A 25743-nucleotide genomic window follows, 5' to 3' on the forward strand; every position below is an offset into this window, starting at 1 on the left:
TTTTTATATATAATATAATGGATATATATTCAAGATTTTCCTTATCAAGTTTTAAGTGCCGCAACATTTCAGAGAAAAAAAATACGGTTCTAACTTGGAAATATTTTCACCGTTGTTGTTACTTAACGATGCATGCATGCATTTCTGTTAAGCAATGATTGTGAAAAAAAAACCGGTGGAATAATAGAAAAAACAAAACTCGAGTTAAAAACTACACACTGCAGAAATTTGTTTTATGGAGCGCGCTGAAAAAATTGCCCGTGAAACCAATTGTTAGATTTAGTCATTGTAACATTACATATTTTTATTGGTTTTTACTTTTTTAGTAGATTTTTTAAAGGGTTATGCTTGCAAATACAAATAACGCAGGCGAGCTGAAATAAAGGTAGAGTACTCATACCATACAGACGGATTCCCTATACCTCTCCTTCGAAAAATCAAATGTATATATTTACAGAAATTATCTTATAATTTTACGCTGAAATGTTTGATTCTTAACCCTTGAACACTAGGATGTGTTTTACCTACTATTACTAGAATGGGTGAATTTTCACCAGTGTGATTTTCTTTTTTTTGTTGTTAGTGTATTTGAACTCTAAAACTTCTTTTTTAAAACATTGTAGGCATTTCAGAAACATGTGTGAAGTGCTGCTATCTAGTGGCGTCCGTTATAAAATATCACTGGGTGAATTCTCACCCGTCGTAGAGTTGCAGGGTTAAATATGTAAAGTTGCAGTAAAATACCCAGGCTTTACAGTAGATACCTACGGGTAAAAGCGCGTGGTAACTATGGCCGTGGGCAAGAATGCATGTAGCCTTACATATGCACCCTGTATGAGCCTTCATGGCACGGTTTGAAGCTCGGCTGGGCATTTGACCGACGCGAGTGCAACTATTTTCCTCTCCTTTCCAGAAACCGCTGTGATATTCCAAAATCCGAAAAATTACATCTGCTTGGAATTCCTTCTAGGGCATTCACGTGAGTCCTCGTGTGATTTGCTTTCGCTGTTGTTTAGATATTATCAATATTTTAATACAGTAAGCTTCCGTAGCCACGAAACTATTGATAATATCTAGACAGCAGGGAAAGCATACCACATGAAGTTTCACGTGTATGCTCTAGAAGGAATTCTAAGAAAATGTATTTTTTTGGATTTTGAAATATCATAGGGGTTTTTCGAGAAAAATTCGAAACAAAAACTGCCCTCGTGTCAGCTAAGGTCCCGCTGAGTCTTATTGCACAGGGGATAGCTTTTACCCCCTCTTTTATTACAGTTTTTTAAACCTTTATGTCGGTAGAAAACAAATAAAAGTAAACTTTTGTAGATGGGTGGTTAGACTAGTGCATTTCTACAAGGTTCCTAGGTTCAACTCTTTGTAAGTCATGAATGCGTGTTTTGATAAAGTAGTACAGTAGAGCGTCGATTATCCGAAGTAATTGGGGGACATGGGTGTTCGGAAAACTGGTTTGTTCGGATAATCGAACTGTACATGTTTATTTGCCAAAAAGAAGTACTGTACAGTAAATTTATTCATAAAAACAGGCATCTCTTTAAGTATGTATTACAAAGTAACGTACAAAGGCAACTTTAGTAGGAATATATAGTATGTGGTACAGTTTATTAAACAAGAATATGTACATATTACATACGCATTTTGCATGAACAATACACACAGTACACAAAATTAACGTTTAAAAAAATCCTTTATTTTGGTCTGTCTAAGCAAGCCTACACGCTTACGAGCAGCTAAGTCACGTACTTTTTTCATTACAGATATCTGAAAGTGAGCGAGTACACAGTTCGGTTAAGCGGTCGTTCGGTTGACCGACGTTCGGATAATCGACGCTCTACTGTAAATGGAGCGAGTTTACAATACCGGACCACTCTCCAATTTCTATGAAATTTCGCCTACTCACTAACTGTGAACTCCTAATCTGCATGTAATAATTGGCGGTCAAGTATGGAAATCGAGAAAAAAACTAAATAAACTATGTTTTCTTAACGTAACGTAACCCTACCATAAGAACAATAGCTCCACGGAAGACGCCATTTTTCCAACATGAAGAAATCAACAGGCAAGACAAGGTATAGTCCAATCATCACTCCCAAAGCACTCATGTCAGCAGAGGATACCGTTAGATGGTGCCTCTGCAGTAGGTAACAGTAACAGATTGACTGTTTGAATCACGTGCACTGTGCGACGTTAAATCCTTCAGTGGAAACAAAACGAACTTATGCTTCATTGACCGTAGTAAACATATTTCAAATAGAAAGAGATCTTGGAGAATTTCTTCTCTTCTTAGTTTCGATTTCCTCAAATACTATATTCTTAAGTTATGTGAAATTTGGGAGACCAAGATCCATTTTGTTTTTTGAGTTTCTTATATTGTAGGTTTCTACTTGATTGAATATGAGACACAAACCATGTGATATTCATCCATCTCAGGGACCAGAATATGAATCCATGTAGCTATCGTTGCCTATTTTTTTTTTTTTTTTAACATTTTACATTAATGTCTAGACTATAGAGGCGTCTCGTGAGCGCATGCGTCAATTGTGAGAAAATGGACATTTGCTTTGCTTTGCGACGACATTCATGAGCATTTCTACATTCTAATTTCTTCATATATGAGAAGTATTTATTTTACACGAGAGCGCTGAACTAAGCTTATATTACATTTCTTGGATCTGAAGTGAGGCATGCATCAATTGTGGGGAAAATATTATTACTTTCTTTCACTTCAGATCCAAGAAATGTAATATAAGCTTAGTTGAGCGCTCTCGTGTAAAATAAATACTTCTATATGAAGAAATTAGAATGTAAAAATGCTCATGAATGTCGTCGCAGAGCAAGATGTCCTTTTTCCCACAATTGACGCATGCGCAGCATGCACCGCATACGTTCACGAGACGCCTCTGCATATAGAATAAAACTCTAAAGTTGGACGCCCACTGGGGCAGAAGCGGAGCTGAAAAAGCGGCGGAACGTAGACAAAACATGTGAAATATGTACATAAATATGGAAAAAAACTCTGAAATATGTAAAAAAAATATGTAAATAAACACAAATATGTAAACATATGTAAGTATATTAAAATATGTAATGTCTGATTAAAAATTATAGATACTAGAGTTTGGACTTCAATTAAAAATTAACCAGTAGAGCTACATAAAAACGAGTTACATCAAAATGTTGCTTATGCAATTTTGCGTTAATCTAACTTAACCATTTTTTTCGATTATGCCTTCTATTTTTTATTGTCGTGAGAACAAAAAGAAAAGTGCCGGTTTCTTTGAGTTTTGCAAACAATCGTTCTCTTTGAAATTCTATAAATAGAAAACGGGTGGTCAGATCGTAATGAAATTTTAGTGCGATGCAGGCAGAAAGGTTTTAAACATAATTCCTAATTTTCAGATTTATAAAATTTGTCAAAAAACGGTTCTGATCAATTTTGCGAAACAACTTTTTCTTAATATTGGGTAGTCCTACAAATAAAATATTGGTCTTGGTTTGAAGCTCTTTGCATCTTTTTCCTTTAAATCCATGTTCATTGTCAATTCACATTGCGAAACCGATTTTATACAGATTTTTTATTCAACGGAGCAAAGATGTACGTGAAACATGGCAACACCGCACACAGCCATGCCCGTTGAACCATGAAAACTAAACTGACGACTGTCACTGTGAGTGAATGTGTGCGGTGTTGCCAAATATTGAAACGAGACTGTGTCTCGCCCATGCTTCTTTTCAACCATTTTGAATCACTTTTCCTTTCGTTTCAGCCGAGCAATCATGACGTATCTAGTGAGCAAGTACTCCACAGACTATCGCCTCTATCCTAGGGACGTCGAAAGGAGAGCCCTTGTGGACCGGATGTTGTACTTTGACATCGGGACGCTGTACAGAAGCATGCAAGACTACTTCGTAAGTTAATTTCCTTTATATAATACCTAAGATCTTGATCAACATAATTAAGTACAGATGGCACTCATATGGGTACAATGTGGTAATTACAATAATAACATACTCCTCAATATATTGTATGAGTGATGTGTCGTGGTATATTGCAGTAAATTTCCTTCTCTCTGGTATTTTAGTGATACATTCTCGTGAGTATTTGTACATAAGGGAAATGGATACATACAAGAGCAAATAGAAAAGGAAGATAAATAAGAGAAAAATTACAAAAATGTTTTAAAGAATATTGTAAACAGGAAGATGAACGGAAGAATGGGAAGAAGTGAAGATTTAGAATCGAAGAGATCGAGAATTAAAAATTGGAGAGAAAAAAGGGGAAATTAAAATTGGAGTATAAAGAGATGTGGAATAAAATTAGAGGAAAAGAAAGAGAGAGAATTAGCAATTGAAGGGAGGGAAGGAAGGAATTAACAATTGGAGGGAAGGAAGGAGAGGGGATTAGCAATTGGAGGGAAAGAAGGAGAGAGGATTAAAAATTGGAGGGAAAGACGGATAGAGGATTAGCAATTGGAGGGAAGGAAGGAGAGAGGATTAACAATTGGAGGGAAAGAAGGAGAGAGGATTAAAAGTTGGAAGAAAAGGAGTGAGATTAGCAATTCGAAGGAGGGAAGGAAGGAGAGGAGATTAGCAATTGGAGGGAAAGAAGGTGAAAGGATTAACAATTAGAGGAAAAGAAGGAGTGAGGATTAGCAATTGGAAGGAGGAAAGGAAGGAGAGGTGATTAGGAATTGGAGGGGAAAGAAGGAGAAATGATTAACAATTTGATGGAAAGGAGGAGAGAGGATTAACAATTTGAGGGAAAGAAGGAGCGAGGATTAACAATTTGAGGGAAATAAGGAGAGAGGATTAGGAATTAGAGGGAAATAAGGAGAGAGGATTAGGAATTAGAGGGAAATAAGGAGAGAGGATTAGGAATTAGAGGGAAAGAAGGAGAGAGGATTAGGAATTAGAGGGAAAGAAGGAGAGAGGATTAGGAATTAGAGGGAAAGAAGGAGAGAGGATTAGGAATTAGAGGGAAAGAAGGAGAGAGGATTAGGAATTGGAGGGAAGGAAGGAGAGAGGATTAGCAATTGGAGGGAAGGAAGGAGAGAGGATTAGCAATTGGAGGGGAAAGAAGGAGAAATGATTAACAATTTGATGGAAAGAAGGAGAGAGGATTAACAATTTAAGGGAAAGAAGGAGCGAGGATTAACAATTTGAGGGAAAGAAGGAGAGAGGATTAGGAATTCGAGGGAAAGAAGGAGCGAGGATTAACAATTTGAGGGAAAGAAGGAGAGAGGATTAGGAATTGGATGGAAAGAAGGAGAGAGGATTAGGAATTAGAGGGAAAGAAGGAGAGAGGATTAGGAATTAGAGGGAAAGAAGGAGAGAGGATTAGGAATTAGAGGGAAAGAAGGAGAGAGGATTAGCAATTGGAGGGAAGGAAGGAGAGAGGATTAGCAATTTGAGAGAAAGAAGGAGAGAGAATTAACAATTGGAGGGAAAGAAGGAGAGAGAATTAACAATTTTAGGGAAAGAAAGAGATAGGATTAGCAATTGGAGAGAAAGAAGGAGAGAGGATTAGCAATTGGATGAAAAGAAGTGGAGAGGATTAGTAATTGGAGAGATAGGGCAGATGATTATCAATTCTAGGGAAAGAAGGAGAGAAATAACAATAGGATGGAAAGAAGGAGAGAGAAATTACAATTGGAGGGAAAGAAGGAGAGAGAAATTACAATTGGAGGGAAAGAAGGAGAGAGGAATAACACTTGGAAAAACGGGAGTGGATTCAAAATGGAGAGAATGGAGAGAGATAATTAAAAATTAGATTGAAGGAAAGGGGAAGATTACAAATTGGGTTTTTTATACGAGTGGAGCAATAAAAATTGGAGGGAGAAAACAGGAGGAAGGTAAAAGTTGGGATAAATAATGACAAGTGTGCAGAAAGAGATAATGAACAGAATGAAAATAGGTATCACATAGGTTTCGCTCTTCTAGACTAGGTGTCATTCCTGTATGACAACGAGACATATTATACATGGCAGCAGTGCTCCATCATAAATAATTAAACACAAAAAACTACATTTGAAGGATATCCACGCGACGTTACAGGTTTCTGCGGCAGTCGAGGCGCATCCATCACAGCGCGTATGAAACATCCGTAGCAGACAAAACGCACATTCGTATGAGGCTCTGGAACTATGAATAGATCCCAAAAGCAAGAAAGATGATCCTAGCCGCCGCTTAAACGTGAGGTGAACGGCACTTGTTGGTAACAGAGAGAGGCAGAGGAAAAAATCGGATTTATACTCCAAGTGTGGGTGGGAGGAGCTGTACATTCTTAGCATATAGCTCCCTGATCCCGTATCCTTTGGCACGACACCAGCAGGCTTACTCGGGACTCCAGAAATACGTGATTTTTCGACATCGTGGAAAGAAGATGCAGTGCTGCCATCTCTCGGTTTGGTTTATTACCCAGAATGTTTCTCCGACGAGAGAAGTTTCCTTGTTTTTTTTCTCGAAGCTTCTTGCGAGTAGACAGCGGGGAATTTGCCACTACGCTATCTTAGGCTATAAAGGGGCCGCAAGTTCAGTAGGGGGCGCACAAAAATGAAACGCTGAAGGGGCAGAAGTGATAAATTTCGGCTGCGAAATGCATAGTGCAAGTGGCGCTTATGAACCAACACGAATTTTGATGACTAATTGTTAATCAGATGTGTGTATATTTTAAAGTTTAGAAGTGTTATTAATATAGAGCATGCAATTAGTGGAGGTACCATGGTAAGAAGCTAATAATAATAATTATAATGTCGGCAGGGCCAAAATTTTATAATTCCCCCCCTGTGAGTAGATAAAATTACAAAGATAAAGAGGGGGTGGGGGGTCGACGGGATGCAACAATGGAACAACTTTAAAGTTGCCATAGCAATTTGGGATCACGGTCTAAATTTGTTCGAATAAATTAGTTACTTTTCAAACTGAGTAAGACACTTTTGAAAATGCAAGTGAAGGATTATGGTCAGTTGAAAATTGAAGTGGACTTGATGTTGGCTGCTTAATAATAAGAGTTGAAGTTGAGCAATTTCAAAGGTACAGCAGTGTTGAAGTTTGCTAATTCCAAGGATGAAGTTTGCCATTTCCAAAAATGCAGGTGTAAGATGCAGCCGTGTTGAAGTTGACAGATTTATAAAGATGCAACTTTGTTGAAGTATGCCGATCGATATAGATGCAGCCGTGTTGAAGTTTACCAGTTTCAAAGATGGAACCATGATGAACTTTGAGAATTCCAAAGATTCAACCGCGTTGAAGTTGGCGAATTCTAAAGATTCAACCGCGTTGAAGTTGGCGAATTCCAAAGATTCAACCGCGTTGAAGTTGGCGAATTCCAAAGATTCAACCGCGTTGAAGTTGGCGAATTCCAAAGATTCAACCGCGTTGAAGTTGGCGAATTCCAAAGATTCAACCGCGTTGAAGTTGGCGAATTCCAAAGATTCAACCGCGTTGAAGTTGGCGAATTCCAAAGATTCAACCGCGTTGAAGTTGTCGAATTCCAAAGATTCAACCGCGTTGAAGTTGGCGAATTCCAAAGATTCAACCGCGTTGAAGTTGGCGAATTCCAAAGATTCAACCGCGTTGAAGTTGGCGAATTCCAAAGATTCAACCGCGTTGAAGTTGGCGAATTCCAAAGATTCAACCGCGTTGAAGTTGGCGAATTCCAAAGATTCAACCGCGTTGAAGTTGGCGAATTCCAAAGATTCAACCGCGTTGAAGTTGGCGAATTCCAAAGATTCAACCGCGTTGAAGTTGGCGAATTCCAAAGATTCAACCGCGTTGAAGTTGGCGAATTCCAAAGATTCAACCGCGTTGAAGTTGGCGAATTCCAAAGATTCAACCGCGTTGAAGTTGGCGAATTCCAAAGATTCAACCGCGTTGAAGTTGGCGAATTCCAAAGATTCAACCGCGTTGAAGTTGGCGAATTCCAAAGATTCAACCGCGTTGAAGTTGGCGAATTCCAAAGATTCAACCGCGTTGAAGTTGGCGAATTCCAAAGATTCAACCGCGTTGAAGTTGGCGAATTCCAAAGATTCAACCGCGTTGAAGTTGGCGAATTCCAAAGATTCAACCGCGTTGAAGTTGGCGAATTCCAAAGATTCAACCGCGTTGAAGTTGGCGAATTCCAAAGATTCAACCGCGTTGAAGTTGGCGAATTCCAAAGATTCAACCGCGTTGAAGTTGGCGAATTCCAAAGATTCAACCGCGTTGAAGTTGGCGAATTCCAAAGATTCAATCGCGTTGAAGTTGGCGAATTCCAAAGATGCAACTTGAAGCTAGTCATGAAAACTGCAATTCAAGGTTTAAATATCTAGTGTGTTCTATGAACAGATTTGTAGGCTTTCTGGAGGGTCCAATCACTACATGTACGAGGCCTTGTCGTCGTCGCCTTGTAATCATAGAGTTCCAGGCTCGATATTAGGTGGAGGGACTTAGTGGATATTATCCCACTTTAAACTGTAGGTCCAGCCCTGATTAGCCATCCTGTGCATAAAGTGGCTTTAAAAAAACTGAAGAAAAACCTCGCTGCATTGTACGATAAAGTGCATATTTCGAGCTATTGGTGTCTCTGAAAATTACAACTTAAAAATACCTAAAATCTCTCTTCAACACGGTTGTATCTTTTAAAGTGGTCAACTTCAACACGATTACATGTTTGGAATTGGCAACTTCAACACGGTTACATCTTTGAAAGAGGCAACTTCAACACGGTTGCATCTTTGGAAGTGCTGACTTCACACGGTTGCGTCTTTGGAAGAGGCAACATCAACACGGTTACGTCTTTGGAAGAGGCAACTTCAACACGGTTACGTCTTTGGAAGTGGTCAACTTCAACACGGTTACGTCTTTGGAAGTGGTCAACTTCAACACGGTTACGTCTTTGGAAGTGGTCAACTTCAACACGGTTACGTCTTTGGAAGTGGTCAACTTCAACACGGTTACGTCTTTGGAAGTGGTCAACTTCAACACGGTTACGTCTTTGGAAGTGGTCAACTTCAACACGGTTACGTCTTTGGAAGTGGTCAACTTCAGCACGGTTACGTCTTTGGAAGTGGTCAACTTCAGCACGGTTACGTCTTTGGAAGTGGTCAACTTCAGCACGGTTACGTCTTTGGAAGTGGTCAACTTCAGCACGGTTACGTCTTTGGAAGTGGTCAACTTCAGCACGGTTACGTCTTTGGAAGTGGTCAACTTCAGCACAGTTACATCTTTGGAAGTGGTCAACTTCAACACGGTTACATCTTTGGAAATTGATCAACTTCAACACGGTTACATCTTTGGAAATTGATCAACTTCAACACGGTTACATCTTTGGAAATTGATCAACTTCAACACGGTTACATCTTTGGAAGTGGCCAACTTCAACACGGTTACATCTTTGGAAGTGGCCAACTTCAACACGGTTACATCTTTGGAAGTGGCCAACTTCAACACGGTTACATCTTTGGAAGTGGCCAACTTCAACACGGTTACATCTTTGGAAGTGGCCAACTTCAACACGGTTACATCTTTGGAAGTGGCCAACTTCAACACGGTTACATCTTTGGAAGTGGCCTACTTCAACACGGTTACATCTTTGGAACTGGCCAACTTCAACACGGTTACATCTTTGGAAGTGGTCAACTTCAACACGGTTACATCTTTGGAAGTGGTCAACTTCAACACGGTTACATCTTTGGAAGTGGTCAACTTCAACACGGTTACATCTTTGGAAGTGGCAACTTCAACACGGACACATCTTTGGAAGTGGTCCATTTCAACACAACATGATTGCATCTTTGGAATTACGGCGATAAGTGGATTTTAGCAGCAAATTTTCAATGACAACTTCTTTCACTGCCAGAGTGTTAGGCAACACACAACACCTTGCAGGGAAGCGTGCATTTCAGGAATTAAGTGTCCAATTTTTATTACCAGTGACTGTAGGTTGCAATGATGAATACAAAATTGATATTTCAAGTGTTCTTATGAAGAGGTGTTTTCTTCTCCCATCACCACTGATCATGGACTCCAACTTTGCCACGTTCTCGTTCATACACAGAAGAGGACGTGGGAGGAGAGGAAACAGCTGGCCTCCGTCGGTGGAACGTGCCAGCGGCCGTAAAAACAAGAAGTTTGGCCAAAGTCGACGGCGCACGGGGCCAGGGAAACGAGAGAATTTACCCCTTGCGGAGACAATTATGTAACAGCATAACCTTACGGTTGGCTTTCGCGGAGAGAGATTTACATGCGGATCTCGAGGAACAACATGACATCCAGCCAGTTCCTGTTTCTCATTTGCTTGCGGTTACTCTGTTTCACAGTTCTTTATTTCAGAAACTATGAGAGAGATAAAGCAAAATTTGGTAGACTTATTAACAAGTGAATTGATGTTGGTCGATTGAAAATTAAAGTGAGCTGAAATTGGCTGCTTGATAATGCGAGTTGAAGTTCACCACTTCCAAAGATGCAACCGTGTTGAAGTTGACCACTTTCAAAGATGCAACCGTGTTGAAGTTGGAAACTTCCAAAGATGCAACCGTGTTGAAGTTGGAAACTTCCAAAGATGCAACCGTGTTGAAGTTGGAAACTTCCAAAGATGCAACCGTGTTGAAGTTGGAAACTTCCAAAGATGCAACCGTGTTGAAGTTGGAAACTTCCAAAGATGCAACCGTGTTGAAGTTGAAAACTTCCAAAGATGCAACCGTGTTGAAGTTGAAAACTTCCAAAGATGCAACCGTGTTGAACCTGACGACTTCCAAAGATGCAACCATGACAATGAAAGTAAAAAATCGATATATTTTAATGCTGCAACATCTCCGAAATCATTCAAGCTGTTAATACGAAAAAGTTGAGAGGACTGTGTATATTTGACATCTATCGGACCGCCCATTTGTCTGTTCTAGTCAACGATAGAACTAATCGGTACACACTGAATTCTCAGAAACTTTTAATTAGATGGACAGAAACATCTACCTAATACTAACCTAAGGTATTCTCAAAGACGTGGATCTGAGCGTCTGTCTGTCTATGAACGTCAAATAATTGCAAAGCAACAATATACACTCTCTCCTCTCTCTGTGTATCTCTCTCACAGAAAAACATCTCCTATTGGGCGACCGCGTCGAGTGCTGGACTCACAATCTCACCACCAACGGTCCCAAGTTCGAGTCCTGGCGTGGACATGCGTGTTTCTATGGGAGTGTCACTTCATTAATTTTAAATCTAATCAGCATTAAATCTTCACAAACGAGATTAACCAAAAGCGGAAGAAAGCTGTGCTAAGTAAGACAAATACTAGAAGAATACACAGTTATGGGTATATTCCAGATTAGCTAGGCTATCTGCGAAGCCTGAATCCTAGAAAGTAAAATACTGAAGAAAAATCTATTAGAAACTGTGTCAATTAACCTGATTTGAAAAAGAAGATATTGGCGATTTTGAAGTTGGCAACCTGAATTTTTGGGAGTTGGCAACCCGGATCCTTTGGAGTTGGCAACCTGAATTTTTTATAAATTTGCAACCTGACTACCGTTGGGATGGCAACGTGACTTCCTTGAAGACGTCAACAATGAGCCTAGTCTTCCAGGTCTTAGACTCAGCATACGCCACTGGCACATACACATTTGTTCAGATATCTCGTATGTTTTTCTTTGCCTGTTAGGGATTGTTTGTTGTTTTTGAAAGTTTCCATCATCCAATTTATAAAGTACATGCGAAAATGGGTCGTGGCCCCCCACTCCTTCCATACGCCAGCAACACAGATACACGCACAATACACGCATTCGTTATTGTATTTTCTCCAGCAAATTATAAATGCTGCCATTAAATCTACTTCGTGTAGGTTTTGCATGTATTTAACTTGGTATATTCTCTTCTTTATCTTCTTTTTTTACCTATATGTTTTACCAATCTGATTATGATTGTCTTTTGAATGAATATCAACGCTACAATGTTACCATGTCAGTCGCAATGCCTGCGTAAAAAAATACCAACACGCAGCACCCCTAGCGGCCATTGCACCATCTTGAACTGTTTAACAAAATCCCGTTTAAGTTTTCACGAACTTAAAGGACACACCTCGTACATGACGTAAGAGGATTGGCTAGATTCTATGATTTTTTTAACCTTTCTTTTTCTTGGAAACCGCAACAACAGGAAGTATACGCTGGAAAAGAATCAAAGAGTGCTAGGGAATATTTGACGGCTTAATCCGACTTCATTGAAAATGCACAGACTCTCCCCCACTCTTCCTCCCAGCGCTCCGCCTTTTAAAGAATGGCGTCAGGTGAATGAAAAGAAGCTACTGGCTTGGCTGGCGAACCTAGAGGGGATCCATTGGTGCGTCCGGTTCAGGGACAGACAAGATGGCTTTTGGCACGACGATGCAGTTGGAGATGTTCCACAGAATCTTTCTTCTTCTTTTAGTCCTGTTTCCTGTTTGACTTCTTTTCCTACCAATCGTTTTGTTTATACTGTGAGAGCTCGTCTGGTTTACTTGAACTTGGACAAAATTCATTGCTTTAGTAACTGATGTCCGTTACCTAAGGAACCCAACAAAAAAAACTAATTCAACAACGGTTGAGTGCTGGTAGATATCATAAAAGCAACTAACTTTTCCTTATAAACATTTCCTCGAAAGCTCTTACGTAGTTTCCGCGCTACAAGCGTTTAAATTTTAAGCGCTTGCTGGGTTGCATACATACAGGTTAGATTTTAAGCCTTAACATTTAACCTGTATGTATTCAACCCAACAAAGCGAACAATCGCTCTGACGTAACTTCCAGGGCCAAATATATTACAAATGTTTTTAGTTTTGTACTTTTACACAAGCTTATACTTTTATCTTTTCTCAAGGGACTCTTTGCACCTCTTTTTAACTTTTAAGTAAGGGATTTTATAAGATAATTTTTCCTTGTATACTTTGAAGGCTGCAAAATTACCATATTGTGCCGACGCACCCAAAAAAATTTAACTTGTTCGTTGGTTGATTTGATGCTTTAAGTCCACTTTATGCACACCAAGGCTAATCGGGACTAGACCTACAGTTTAAAGTGGGATCCGAACCACTGTGTGCCTCCACCGGGTATCGAACCCGAGACACCTTGATTACAAGGCGACGACGATACCGCTGCGCCATCGGGGAGGCCCAAAAAATTTAACTTATTCATTCATTCAGCTAGTGTGTGTGTTTGTGTGTGTGTGTGTGTGTGTGTGTGAGAGAGAGAGAGAGAGAGAGAGAGAGAGAGAGACAGAGAGAGAGAGAGAGAGTGAGTGTGTACCAACAAGGCAACGTTATTTCACTTATTTCATTTTTTTAAACGTCTCTTGGGGGAAAAAAACTTGCTGGTATGAAATATGATGTTACGAAACCACCTCAGAAGAAAAGGAGGATATTTCCATCAACGCTACCTTTTTCATTTCCGAACACCAGAAAAAAAGTGAGCAGGGAGTCAATAGTATTGCGAGTATTTTCTGGTGATGCTCACGAATAAGGAGAATATGGCCATTTTTCGATTTATTTCGCTGCATCGAGCATTCTTTTTTTGTGGAAAGTTGGGCTAAGAAAGGGAACATGGCCCCCCTACAATCCCCTCTTGGATACACCGATACGAACACAGGGCAAGCTTCAAATTATTCCCCTCTCCCACCAGATGGCTCTGTTACGTGATGGTGATTGTGGAAAAAATAATAAACGTTCTGGCAATACTGGCTCGAGTTAGACTTAACAACACTGTCGATTTTTACACCGTCTGGACTGCATCTCGAGATTTATTTCGAGCTCTCGATTCGTTGTCCATGATTAGTAACAATGGCGAAGCACGTGCTACAAATTCGCAACGGAATGTTTCATAAAGCACGTAGGAAAGATATCGCTCCGGGTAAACTAAACAATCAATGTTCTGTTTGGTTTTATGGCCGTGGCAAGAGATTAAAAACTGCATTGTCCCGCTGCTGCCTATAGTTTCCCGTTGGGTTACAGAGGCATGCAGTCGTGAAATGCAAGCAGTAAAACCTCTCGATAAGCATCACCTGAGGCAACAATTTTAAAGAAGGAGAGGGGGTTGCACATGTGGCACCTATGCTTTTGCTTCAAATTTTGATTGCTTGAGATTGGCTTCTGAGTCAGTGGATATACGTATAGAAGGTGAAACGCAATAAATGTAAGTTGATGTACTTGTAGTGCGTGATGCATCTAGTGCATCACAGGGAACAGGAGCTGATAAAAGTACTATTAGGTGCATTTATGTGTGTAGTTTGATGCCAAAAATGCATCTGGTAGTTTACATATTTTAATGTGTTACAGGATTTAAGGTTTGTGTTACTCCACACGTATTGGGTCATCTGCGTATAAGCCTGGAACGCACATAGAGGCTACGAGTGACTGCACGCTCACCCCCACGTTTTTAGTTCCTCACCCTCTTCAGCACACCCAGATGAAACTTCCCGTCCCGGCAGTCGCGTGCTCAAGGGGGTTGGTGGGGTCACCCCCATCCTTGGGCCAGTATTCCTAAAAAAGAACGTTAAAGCCAGGAAAAGATGGCAAAATGAGGTCTCGCTACTAAAAAAAAAGTGCACGAAACACCTCCCCCTTTTCGAAAATTCTGGGCACGCCGGGTTCGGTACTCGGTGGAAGCACATACTGGTTCGAATCCTACTTTAAACTATAGGCCCAGTCCCGATTAGCCTTACAGTTTGAAAAATACTAATCAAAACAAACGATTCAACTTTCTTTGTATATTGTACCGGGGGGCCAGAACTAAAGTTACCCAACTCAGAGTCCTCTGTAGCCTGTTTGAGGCATCGTAGAACTCTGACATTTGGTGAATCCACTATGCAGACCATGGGGAAGAGGATGGCGATAAAAAAATAGTTCAATTTTCCGCCACCAGGTTGAAATGTGGCGCTGTACTTCCATGATGGGTTGTAATAATGACGTAAACTGCTCCAATTTGTTATGGATTTGCCTTTACCTTGCAATCTTGCAATAAACGAGAGATTATTTTCTCGCAACTTCCAGCCACTAACAAATATCGTTCTAATTAATAACTCAGCTAAATCACTTAACGTGAGTGCTGAACAAAAGTTCGGAAGTGATCACCATGCCATTAAATAAGAAAGAACGTGCATTGCTGGTGAAGTTGTTTTATCAATGCGGTAGTAATAGTGCAAATGCACTGCAAGGTTATCGTCATGCGAAAGGACTTCGAAAGGTGCCCATGACGACGCATGGGTTAAGAAGGATGATGAAGAAATTTGAAAAGAGACTGGAGATCTGGGTGTTGCAGCAGGAAGGGGCCGCCAGCCGATTGCAGGAGTAGTCGTCACCGCAGTGGCGGACAGAGCCTCTTGTTCCCGATATAGGAGCAGTTTACGTCATTATTACAACCCATCATGGAAGTAGAGGGCCACATTTCAACCTGGTGGCGGAAAATTGAACTATTTTTTATCGCCATCCTCTTCCCCATGGTCTGCATAGTGGATTCACCAACTTTCAGAGTTCTACGATGCCTCAAACAGGCTACAGAGGGCTCTGAGTTGGGTAACTTTAATTCCGGCCACCCGGTACAACAGAAAAGAGATACGAGTATGATTAGCAAGGGTAATCTTTTCAATTTCGCTCTTCTTTTGTATCCAGCTGTGGCTCGTTTTGTCTCAAGATGTAGTTTTGTGTCCACATTTGATTCTTTTGGCTCTAATCAGGAAACTATCCAAGGAGCCCAACAATAGCCATTATAGCATACTAAGTGTTGGCAGTTTTCTTTAATGCACGTAATGCAGGGTTACGCTGTTCCAAAAATACCCAGATACAGAATCGAAAATGCCCGGATAAGGAAGAGAAAATATCCGGTTACATAATTTAACATACTGGATATGAAAGCCAAAGTACCAGGATATGAAATCGAAAATACCCGTACAGGGAATCGAAAATATCCGGATGAGAAACCGAAAATAAGTCGGATATGGAAGTGAAAATAGCCAGATAGGAAGCAAAAATACTCGGATATGAAACGAATGTAGAAGGGTACAGAAACGAGACTACTGGGATACGGAGGGGTAAAATACGCGGATCCTGAACTGAAAATACCTAGATATACGGGAGTGAAAGTACTCAAAAACAGAAGCAAAAAGTACCCAGATAGGAAGCGAAAATATCCGGATACAGAAATGGAAATATCCGGAACCAAGAATCGGATACCCTGATCCACCATTATCCGGAACACGGATATTTGAGGATCAATATTTTGGCCATAGTCCCTACCTATCTGTGTGCGACGAAGCATCAAAAGCATAAATTGGACGTCTTGGGAAGCTTTTTAAAGATTGACAAGACATGGCATGTGTGCATTAAACCGATGCCCCCTACAAATGACAAGGGCCAATTCTCTTGTCTCCTCCTCGAAAGAAAGCCTCGCCGACTCGACTGATCGCTGCTTCCGGCCTCCGATTGTTGACGTCGACGATCACCCATTTTCGTCGCGAGGCGACAAACGTGTTGTCAGCAAAGGAACATGTAAATTTGCTTCTTGTCCCGTCCGTGCTCCTTTGTTCTTGAGGGAGTGGGTGTGCGGAACCTGTTGTTTACACTGATGACAAAGGCTGGTCGTTCAGATGTGCGACTGTCCGATCCTTTGGATTGTGGTATGGAGGAGGGTGGATAACTAGAAAGCCAGTTCGCTGTATGGACGTGTTAGAGCATATGTTGTCATCAGTGCCTATCATTGTCATCACTATGACCGTCAGGACTTCTCCGATGGCGTAATGGTAACGCCGTCGCCTTATTGCAGTGATGTGCGTCTGCGCGTAAACAACGATTGTCTACATTCTACACGTAGACTATTTTATACACGTAGATTAGGTAATCTATGTAAACAACATGGCGAAAGGTGATAACTTAACAAAGGGCACCGTGGAATTAAAATAAAATTATACTGCGTATCAGTTGCTGATGTGTGAAGAGAACTTTTCATACTCTTTCTTCCAAATCCGAACAATTTCCCACCTAGGAAGAAACCTAATATAGGAAATATTCTAGTGTTTTATGGGAAAAAGACCACTCTTGCCTCACGACTGCCATCTGTTGTTGTTTTTTGCATACTATTTATCTTCTTCCATAGTTGATTATAGAAGAGAAGAGAAATTTTGTTGTAAATAGGATTCTTTTCATTTCGTTAGGAACCAATATAGTTGAAAATGTCACTTTCCTTTCATGAAAGCCTTAAAAATTAATTTTAATGCACTTTAGATTGTCTACGTAGTCTATGTAGACTACAACCCAATGTAATCTTCGCGTAGATGTAGACGTAAACTTATAGTCTACGGCACATCACTGCCTTATTGTCGAGGGATCTCGGGTTCGATACCCGGTGGAGGCACATAGTGGTTCCTACCCCACTTTAAATTGCATGTCCAGTTTCGATTAGCCTATCTGTACAAAAAGTGGGCTTAGAGCAAAAACAGGCCCTCAAACTATGTCATCATCAAAATCACCGTCACCAAGATTATCGTCACCGTCATCATCACGATCACAGTCAATGTCGTCACGCATCACCATAATTGTCACGATGATCATCTTTGTCATTCGTAATCATTTACCACCGAAAGAATCAAGCTCGCAGTCACCTCTCCACCACTACAATAATCAAGACGTTCCTGGGTTCGCTCCCTGGACTGCGCATGGGTGATCTTATTGACAGTGTGACCACCAGTTTCATGTAATCATCACTCATCATCGCGAATAGCCAAAAGTGTCAGAAAATCGAATTAAAATAACAAAAATGCAAACGCTGAAGATAACCAGATCATCAAATTACCTTCATCACAATATCAATATCGCCATTATCACATCATCACCACTGTCACCAACGTCACAACAGGCTTCACCACCACCAGATTCACACATTCTAGCAGTTTGCAAACACCCTATAGAGTGAACAATGATCTCACAGTCGATCTTGTTTATAAACACCCTGTATATCCTGGCTTGTACAGTCAGAAGCAAAAGTTATTACACTTGACCTTTTTGCTACTTACAAACCTCTTTTGCTCACGTGTGGGCAAACCCGAACCTTTACAAGAGTGAACCACAGATTCTTCATGGAGGTAGACCAGCGGAGCCACTTGTAATCTCCAAAGTACATTTGTTGTAAACAGAGCCTTAAGAGCATATTCTTTGCTTCTTCAAGTGCCAAGTCGAAGGGTTCACTGGTTCCACGTGTGGTCTGGATGGAGTATGAGTTATGCCCAGCTGGAGATTAAGCTGTTAACCAAGGTCTATTTCAGTTCAGTGACGTTGGCGGTCTAGACTGATTTATAAAGGAGGGGGAATTACCAGAATAGCATGACCGAGGCAGCTGAATTCCTCTCCGGTTGAATAAAGTGATTATTGGGACCAGAAATATTGAAATGCTCAGCGGGGTATTTGGGGTCGAGTCTGTTCAATTGTGATTAGAAGCTATGTCACTGCACTTATTTTTTAAAAAGAAAATTAATACCTTTTAGACCTTTTCCTCCTGATTACTCACATTTTTTTCAAAATCTCCCCCCTTTTTCTTAAGATGTGTCACCTTTTTCTTAACACGTGTCAACTTTTTTCTAAAGATGTATAACTTTTTCTAAAGATAAGTCACCTTTTTCTTGACGGAGGCAAAGTGGGGCACTTGCCACCCAAAGTTTCCAGGTTTATTAAAATTTACAAAGAAATCTGAGGAGCAAAGTAATACAGAGTAATATTTGAGATTTTGCAAACGTCACAGTTGTTTGGCAAATTATCTTGGACGCTATTTTTATGAGTTGGAAAACTTTTGAAGTCTCTTCCCGCAAAAGTCTCCCCATCACCCATTCTATGAGATCATAATTCATCCTCATAGTCGCAGAGAGAGATAGAGAGGTGTAGACCTACAGCGACGCCAACACACACACACACACACAGATAGTTTGTTGACTTTTTTTTTGTTGCAAAGCCTTTGAACATTCTTAGCTTTGCCATCATCATCTTGGGTTTTCTTAACTCGAACATTTCGTTACAGCAACCACAACTGATGGGGCAAGGAACTCCGGACCCCCAGAAGGCAAACGCCCTGAAGCAGTCTCTGGACTACCTCGACCTCTTCCTGAGCAGAAGCGCATACGTCGCCGGCGACTCTCTCACCCTAGCAGACCTCTCCCTGCTTGCCTCGGTGACCCAGCTAGAGGCGGTGGAGTACAGCTACTCTGCCTACGTCAACATCACCCGCTGGGTAGACAGGCTGAAGAAGGAGCTGCCGTACTACGAGGAGTGCAATGCGGAAGGGTTGGAGATCTTCAAGAGGTGGGCGAAGAACCAGCTCAAGTAGGGAGATGCATATGAGGTAATGTCAGCAAAGGGACGTAGACCTTTGAGGTTCGAAGTAATTACTCCATAAAACCATACGTATAGTCTTTACAAATTATTAGGTGTGCAAATTAATTATCGGTTTCTTTTAAATAACGAAAATATATATTAATAATAAAACAGTAGTCTTGTAATTTAATCGTCAACGTAATCTCCATTGGAATCTATACACTTCTGCCATCTATCGGGTAACTGGCGAATCTCCTGACGATAGAACGACGGCGGTTTAGAGACTGGACTGACTCAACGATGCTATTTTCCAGCTCTTGAAGGTTTCTGAAGTGGGTGCTGCACCATCCGAATGAATCCTTAGTTCATTTTGCCTTGTGCGGCCTGGCGTTATCATGCAACAGTATCACCTGCCTAGTCCCACTGCCGGTAAATGTTCTTTTCCTCTCAGTTTCATTACTCAAACGAATCAGTTGAAGGCCGAACAAATAGTTTCCTTCGCCTCAGCGGAATTTTCTTCTCGGTTAAGACGCAAAAAGCATGCAGTGTCTGACGTGCTTCTTCTCGAACGACATCGTGCTCACCACTGTTTCTTTATGTACGTCGTCTGCTAGTCTGGTATTTTACATTTTCTATCGAAACTGTAAAGTTTAATAGGTGAATTAATTTAGAGTCAGATAATAAATTTGTACACCTAACAGCTCTCTGATTATAAGATTATATAATTTTATAATGAATTGGTGCACGGACTGGGCGTATCTTGTAACAGTTGTATCAGTACCTGCACAAGTTTCATGGAAGAAATTTACAGGTGTTCCGGCAACACATCGCAACTGTATAGAAATGTATTGTCAATACAAAAGCCTATCAGAGTTCGATACTATTATCTTCTGAAACAGACTCTTGTCAAACAGCGGTAAAAAAAAAGCTACACAAACTTGAAGTTTCTTGTTTCAAGTCCACCGACAGGCAATTCGAGACCGGGCCTACAGTTTAAAGTAGATCCGAACAATTTTTTGCCTCCACCGAGTAACGAACCCAGGATCTCTTGATTACAAGGAAACGACGGGGAGGCACACAGGCAAACTTGGATTATAGTGTGGTGTTTGTCTGGAGAATCTGTTTTTAAATCACAAGTGCTTAGTTGTATCACCTCAAAGTCAGGGAGCTAATTTATAAAAACCCTGTATGTTAGTTGTTTGTGTAAGTCCTCTTTCGACTCAGCTAATCTCAACTGAGCCTACAGTTCAAAGTGGGATCAAAACCACAGTGCCTCCATCGGGGATCGAACCTGGGACCCCTTTATTAAAAGGCGACAGCGTGATTCGTTTGTTTACAATAAAGAGTATAAACAGGACAAAAAAGAAGCGATTGTTTCGTTCGGCCTACACTCAACTGAATCAATAAGAAACAAGAACAGATTCTTTGTTTCTTGAATTCTTATTTATTGAGCCCGACGAACTGCATAAACTTTCAAACGATCCTGGATACGTCCCTTCGCTGACACGTTAATTTTTTTTTACATGTTTTTAAGTTTTACCAACAGATAAAAGCTATATGCATGAACACATCCTTGAATATTTGGCTGTATATTATATAGGGATTACTGTATTTTTATTTTAAATCATGGAATGGATTGTTATTGCTCTAAAAATATGATTAAGGTATATATTGATTGATTTTATAGTATGCTTCCTCTGTTCCAAAACATGGTGTAGAAATGAGTTGAACGTGAAGGCTTGTTACGCTGTGCTAATATGTACAGTCACGGACACTCCTGGGTTGTAACAACACCATTGACTATCAATTAAATCATTATAACCCATAAGTGTCCGTGACTGTACTATACTATTGAAAGGTTAATCTATTGTGAGGATATTGATTGTTGTCAGTGTACTGTTGGGCATCAAACCAAAATATTTATATAATTGAATATGAACAGCAATCAAATGGTCACCAGTTGAAACCATCGAATCAGCAACAATTGACAAAATGCCGGAATACCATTCTGCAATTCCTTCGCCGGATGAAGATAGATTTGCCTTATGTAGCAGACTTATACTACAGGGTGGCCACAAAGTCCCGTTATCCCTATAATACGCAAACACAATGAACGATAGTTCTTTTGAGTAGTTTTTATTGATAACAGACAAACACCTCTGTGATACAAACCATTAATTATCCAAGGGATCAGTCTGTGCACCATCATTCTCATGGCAAAGGATATATGCAGCCAGGCTCTGTGCTACATTTTGCGAAGCAATGCTGGCGTAACACAAGTGAAAGCCTGTCTCACAGCATCTTTCAGTTCCTCAGTGGTACCGTACGGTTTAAAACTGAAACAAATATATACCTTTATTATACTTTACATAGGGGTAACGGGACTTTGTGGCCACCTTGTATATTTTGAAACAAAATAATCTATATATTCCTGTGCTGTCTTTTCGAAATATGTAGCATTTACCATACATTGGAACATAAATGACTGGTTTCTTTCCCATATTTTGGAACGGAGTGAGTATTCATGGAAAAGCTCAGAAGCATATAAGTCTGAAGCAACTTATTATAAACATAATATTTCAGGGCACTTGCAATGCAAAAAATGCCAAGGAATATTTTATAGGTGAGCGCTCACGGCGTTACATCGCAACCAAAGAATATTTTGCGAGTTATATATTTGTATGTCTAATTCTTGACAAAGTGTAGTGAGTGTACACTGACAGGTATTGCTTTAATGATATAAAAGACATATTTAGTAACTATTCACAAGATGATGAAGAGGAGAAATTACATTCTACATGTTCTGCTTACCAAAAAGGATGCACTTGTAAAGCACAAACAAAAGACGAACTTCTTTTCTGCTAATAGAAATTCACTCTTGACAACAAAAATATATTGGATATACGATATACATGGCTTATTAAGACAATATATTGTGATAATATGGGACCAATTACCATATATTTATAGAATGTATTTTCCGTAATAAAATCTTCGGGGTAAACAACATAATAAGTTGGTAAATAAAGTTATTCTCGAATTAAAACAAAAACTAAAAATTATGTTGCGGAAGATATTTTTCTACATATTTACCTATGACTTTTATATTTGTTCATTGTTTATTTCTTTTTGTAATGAATATATATAGTTGTTATTGTTCATATTGGTATAAATAGAGAATAATGATTTTTTATTATTATAATAGAATTTGTTTATATATGTTATTGTTATTTCTAAATATATATTGCATATGTCATTCCATTTATTTGTATGCTGCAATTGTATTGAAAATGGAAATTATATATGGTTGGAAAAGTATATATATTGTGTATATATATCTCACCTCAATAGCCTATTGTAGTACATGTAGTCGCGTTTATTAACTATTGATTAATGTATTAAAATTTAAATGTACGAAATGCACGTGTGACGAAAATGCAGAAAATGCCATCTACAGAATTTCAGTATTCATAGCTTTCATACAAGACTTTATGAATTGAATTGCATTGTTGCTGTAGGCCTAAGTCCACTTTATGCACATATAGGCTAATCGGGACTGGACCTACAGTTTAAAGTGGAATTCGAACCTCTGTACCTCCACCAGGTACCGAACCCAGGACCTCCCTTGATTACAAGGCGATGACGGTACTACTACACCATCGGGGAGCCCCCCCCCCAAGACTTCATGATTCTAATAATAAAAGTGTTGTAAATTGTATAATGTGCCAAATGTTCATAATTAACGTCTTTAAAAGGTGAAGCTACGACCTGTGCATTACACAGAGTATTGAAAGTTCAGAGGCCATTGTTGAGGTAGCATTCCACACATTCTTAATCTCTGCCAAAGCGAACGTCTTGAGACCGAGGCAGGTATCTCCGACTATTGACGGGAGGTACGTACATCTCAGACTATTGACGGGAGGTACGTACATCTCAGACTATTGACGAGAGGGTCATCTCCGACTATAGACTGGAGGGCCAGCTCCGACTATTGACTGGAGAGCCATCTGTGACTAGTGACGGGACGGACATCACCTACAGACAATAACTAGAAAGTAATTTTCACACCGAGACAAGTTCGTGAAATCCCTTGTCCTATGAAAACGAATGATCAGAAGAAATTGGTAAAGGCACACGCAACGAAGAAATGCCCAGTCCACGATTCGAACCCGGTCTTTTCGGTGACAAAATCTGGAACGACCCCTCAACTCGCGAGGCTACAGAGACCTTTGAAGAGTTCGAGAACGAACGGGAAGAGTCTGTGGCAAACCTTGTCTTAACTCAGTAACAGCCAGTGATGTGCCGTAGACTATAAGTTTACGTCTACATGCGTTGTCTGCACGTAATCTACGCGTAGATTACATTGGGTTGTAGTCTACATAGACTACGTAGACAATCTAAAGTGCATTAAAATTAATTTTCAACTATATTGGTTCCTAACTTAATGAAAAGAATCCTATTTACAACAAAATTTCTCTTCTCTTCTATTATCAACTATGGAAGAAGATAAATAGTATGCAAAAAACAACAACAGATGGCAGTCGTGAGGCAAGAGTGGTCTTTTCCCCATAAAACACTAGAATATTTCCTATGTTAGGTTTTTTCTAGGTGAGAAATTGTCTGAATTTGGAAGAAAGAGTATGAAAAGGTCTCTTCACACATCAGCAACTGATACGCAGTATAATTTTATTTTAATTCCACGGCGACCTTTGCTAATTTATCACCTTTCGCCATGTTGTTTACATACATTACGTAATTTTCGTGTATAATGTAGACTATCGTTATTTACGCGTAGACGCACATCACTGGTAATAGCACGATTCTTAACCATTGGCAACTAGAACCAGACCGCAAATAGCTATAACGTTCACCACTGGTAACCTAGAATACATAAAAATATCGCCGCAAGATTGAAGGCTTCACCTATGAGCACATCACTTTCTCTCAGCTGTAGCATGCCTGTCCAGTTCATGAACGAATTCAACGTCGCAACATTCAGGAAAGGTATCTAAACACTCAACAACATAAAACCCGTTTCACCATTTTCATTTTTTTGTAAAACAATATTTTCTGACAAAAAATCTTCACAAACGCACACACGTACATATTTTTTTGTACAATAAGAATTGACACTATTTGATTCATACAATAACATATTTTTTTCTTTACATTGGTGTTACCTACAAAATATCCTTTCAAAATCTATTAACAATATACATTATATAATAAAATGAAGCATGAAAAATACAAAGGAATATGTTTCCTTAAGAACCCATTTGTAACAACAATATCAAATGACAATTTACAAGACTTTATTTACATGCAGACTATTCAATTTGAGAGTTCCTGTTGTAAATAAATGTTCATTTAAAAAATTCCATTTAGGCTATGTGGTTCTTAAATTATATTTGATTTTCTGTTGTAAACAAACATACAAACACACATTATCATTTACCGTAAACTGTACAGTTTGTGAACCTCAGTAGAGAACCTGTTGTAAATATATTTACAAATATTATTTACATGTAGACCAGACAATTTTGGGAATACAACTGTTTTCTTCGTAAACAAACTTACACGTTATTATTTACATCCAGATCGTGTAATTATTTTGGAGATATTAATAGGGCTCTTAAGTATATGTTTACTTACATACTTGGGGATTGTGATCCTCTGTTTTAAATACATTTAGAATTTTATTTACATGTGACTGAAATTGGAATTTATAAAATAATGGAACTGTACAGAAATTCTCAAATATTTACATAGGCTTTGTGGAATATAATTGTGGTCTATGCTTTAATGTTCCAAATTTTCTTTACACGTAAAGGTCTCGTTGAGAATGCATTTACTTACTTGTATTTGTTCGTCTATTTTATTTAGCGACGCTTTTTCTGCCACTTTTGGTTATCGCGACGATGATGATGAGTGATGATATGATGAAATGAATGAATGGACACTTACAAAAAACACTCATGCCACGCCGGGATTTGAATCCGGGAACTTTGATGGCGAGATCGATAGACTACCACTTAATGGGCTCGTCACCTAAATTTATTTACATACCCAACTCTAGCTTGGGATCGACAAATGCTGTTGTAAATACATTTACAAACTATAATTATATATAGGCTTTGGGTTTCTGTGATAATAATTGATCATGAGTATTAATTATATATTTACAACAGAGTTCATGTGGTAAATAAATGTCTTAATTGTATTTACATACAGAGCATATAATTTGGAGATGACCAACAAGGTCCTGTTACAAATTAATGCTACATATTTGAACGACATGTACTCTTTCGTTTTTTAGATAATTTGCATAGCGATCTGAAGTTTGTTTTAAACTTTGCACTATGTTTATTTCTAAATTCTTATCATAAAGCAAAGATGTATCTGAATATAAAAATACAATTTTTCTTCGA

General features: G+C 39.4%; 2 protein-coding genes and 1 pseudogene across 2 annotated transcripts in view; 2 read left to right on the top strand and 1 right to left on the bottom strand.

Moving 5' to 3' along the window:
- LOC146004742 (glutathione S-transferase 1-1-like) overlaps positions 1–22619 on the top strand; it is a 114743-nt gene extending 92124 nt beyond the window's left edge. The window contains exons 3-4 of the mRNA XM_083143708.1: positions 3786–3927; positions 19023–22619. Of these exons, the coding sequence (XP_082999834.1) occupies positions 3786–3927; positions 19023–19328 (448 nt within the window). The 3' untranslated portion in view covers positions 19329–22619. The remainder of the gene's footprint in view (positions 1–3785; positions 3928–19022) is intronic.
- On the top strand, positions 7171–8286 carry LOC146004578 (uncharacterized). Its single transcript, XM_083143449.1, has one exon. It carries the CDS (start codon positions 7171–7173, stop codon positions 8284–8286), a length of 1116 nt encoding a protein of 371 aa, XP_082999575.1.
- Positions 8788–9768, bottom strand: LOC146004579 (uncharacterized; annotated as a pseudogene).
- Positions 22620–25743: the final 3124 nt, after the last annotated feature.

The sequence above is a fragment of the Lepisma saccharinum genome, chromosome 22 (assembly GCF_977018435.1).
Source record: "Lepisma saccharinum chromosome 22, izLepSacc3.1, whole genome shotgun sequence".
Taxonomy (NCBI): Eukaryota; Metazoa; Arthropoda; class Insecta; order Zygentoma; family Lepismatidae; genus Lepisma; species Lepisma saccharinum.

Bases quoted from the DNA above. Each gene is read 5' to 3' on its own strand.
- LOC146004578 (XM_083143449.1), top strand. From the start codon at position 7,171: ATGCCGATCGATATAGATGCAGCCGTGTTGAAGTTTACCAGTTTCAAA.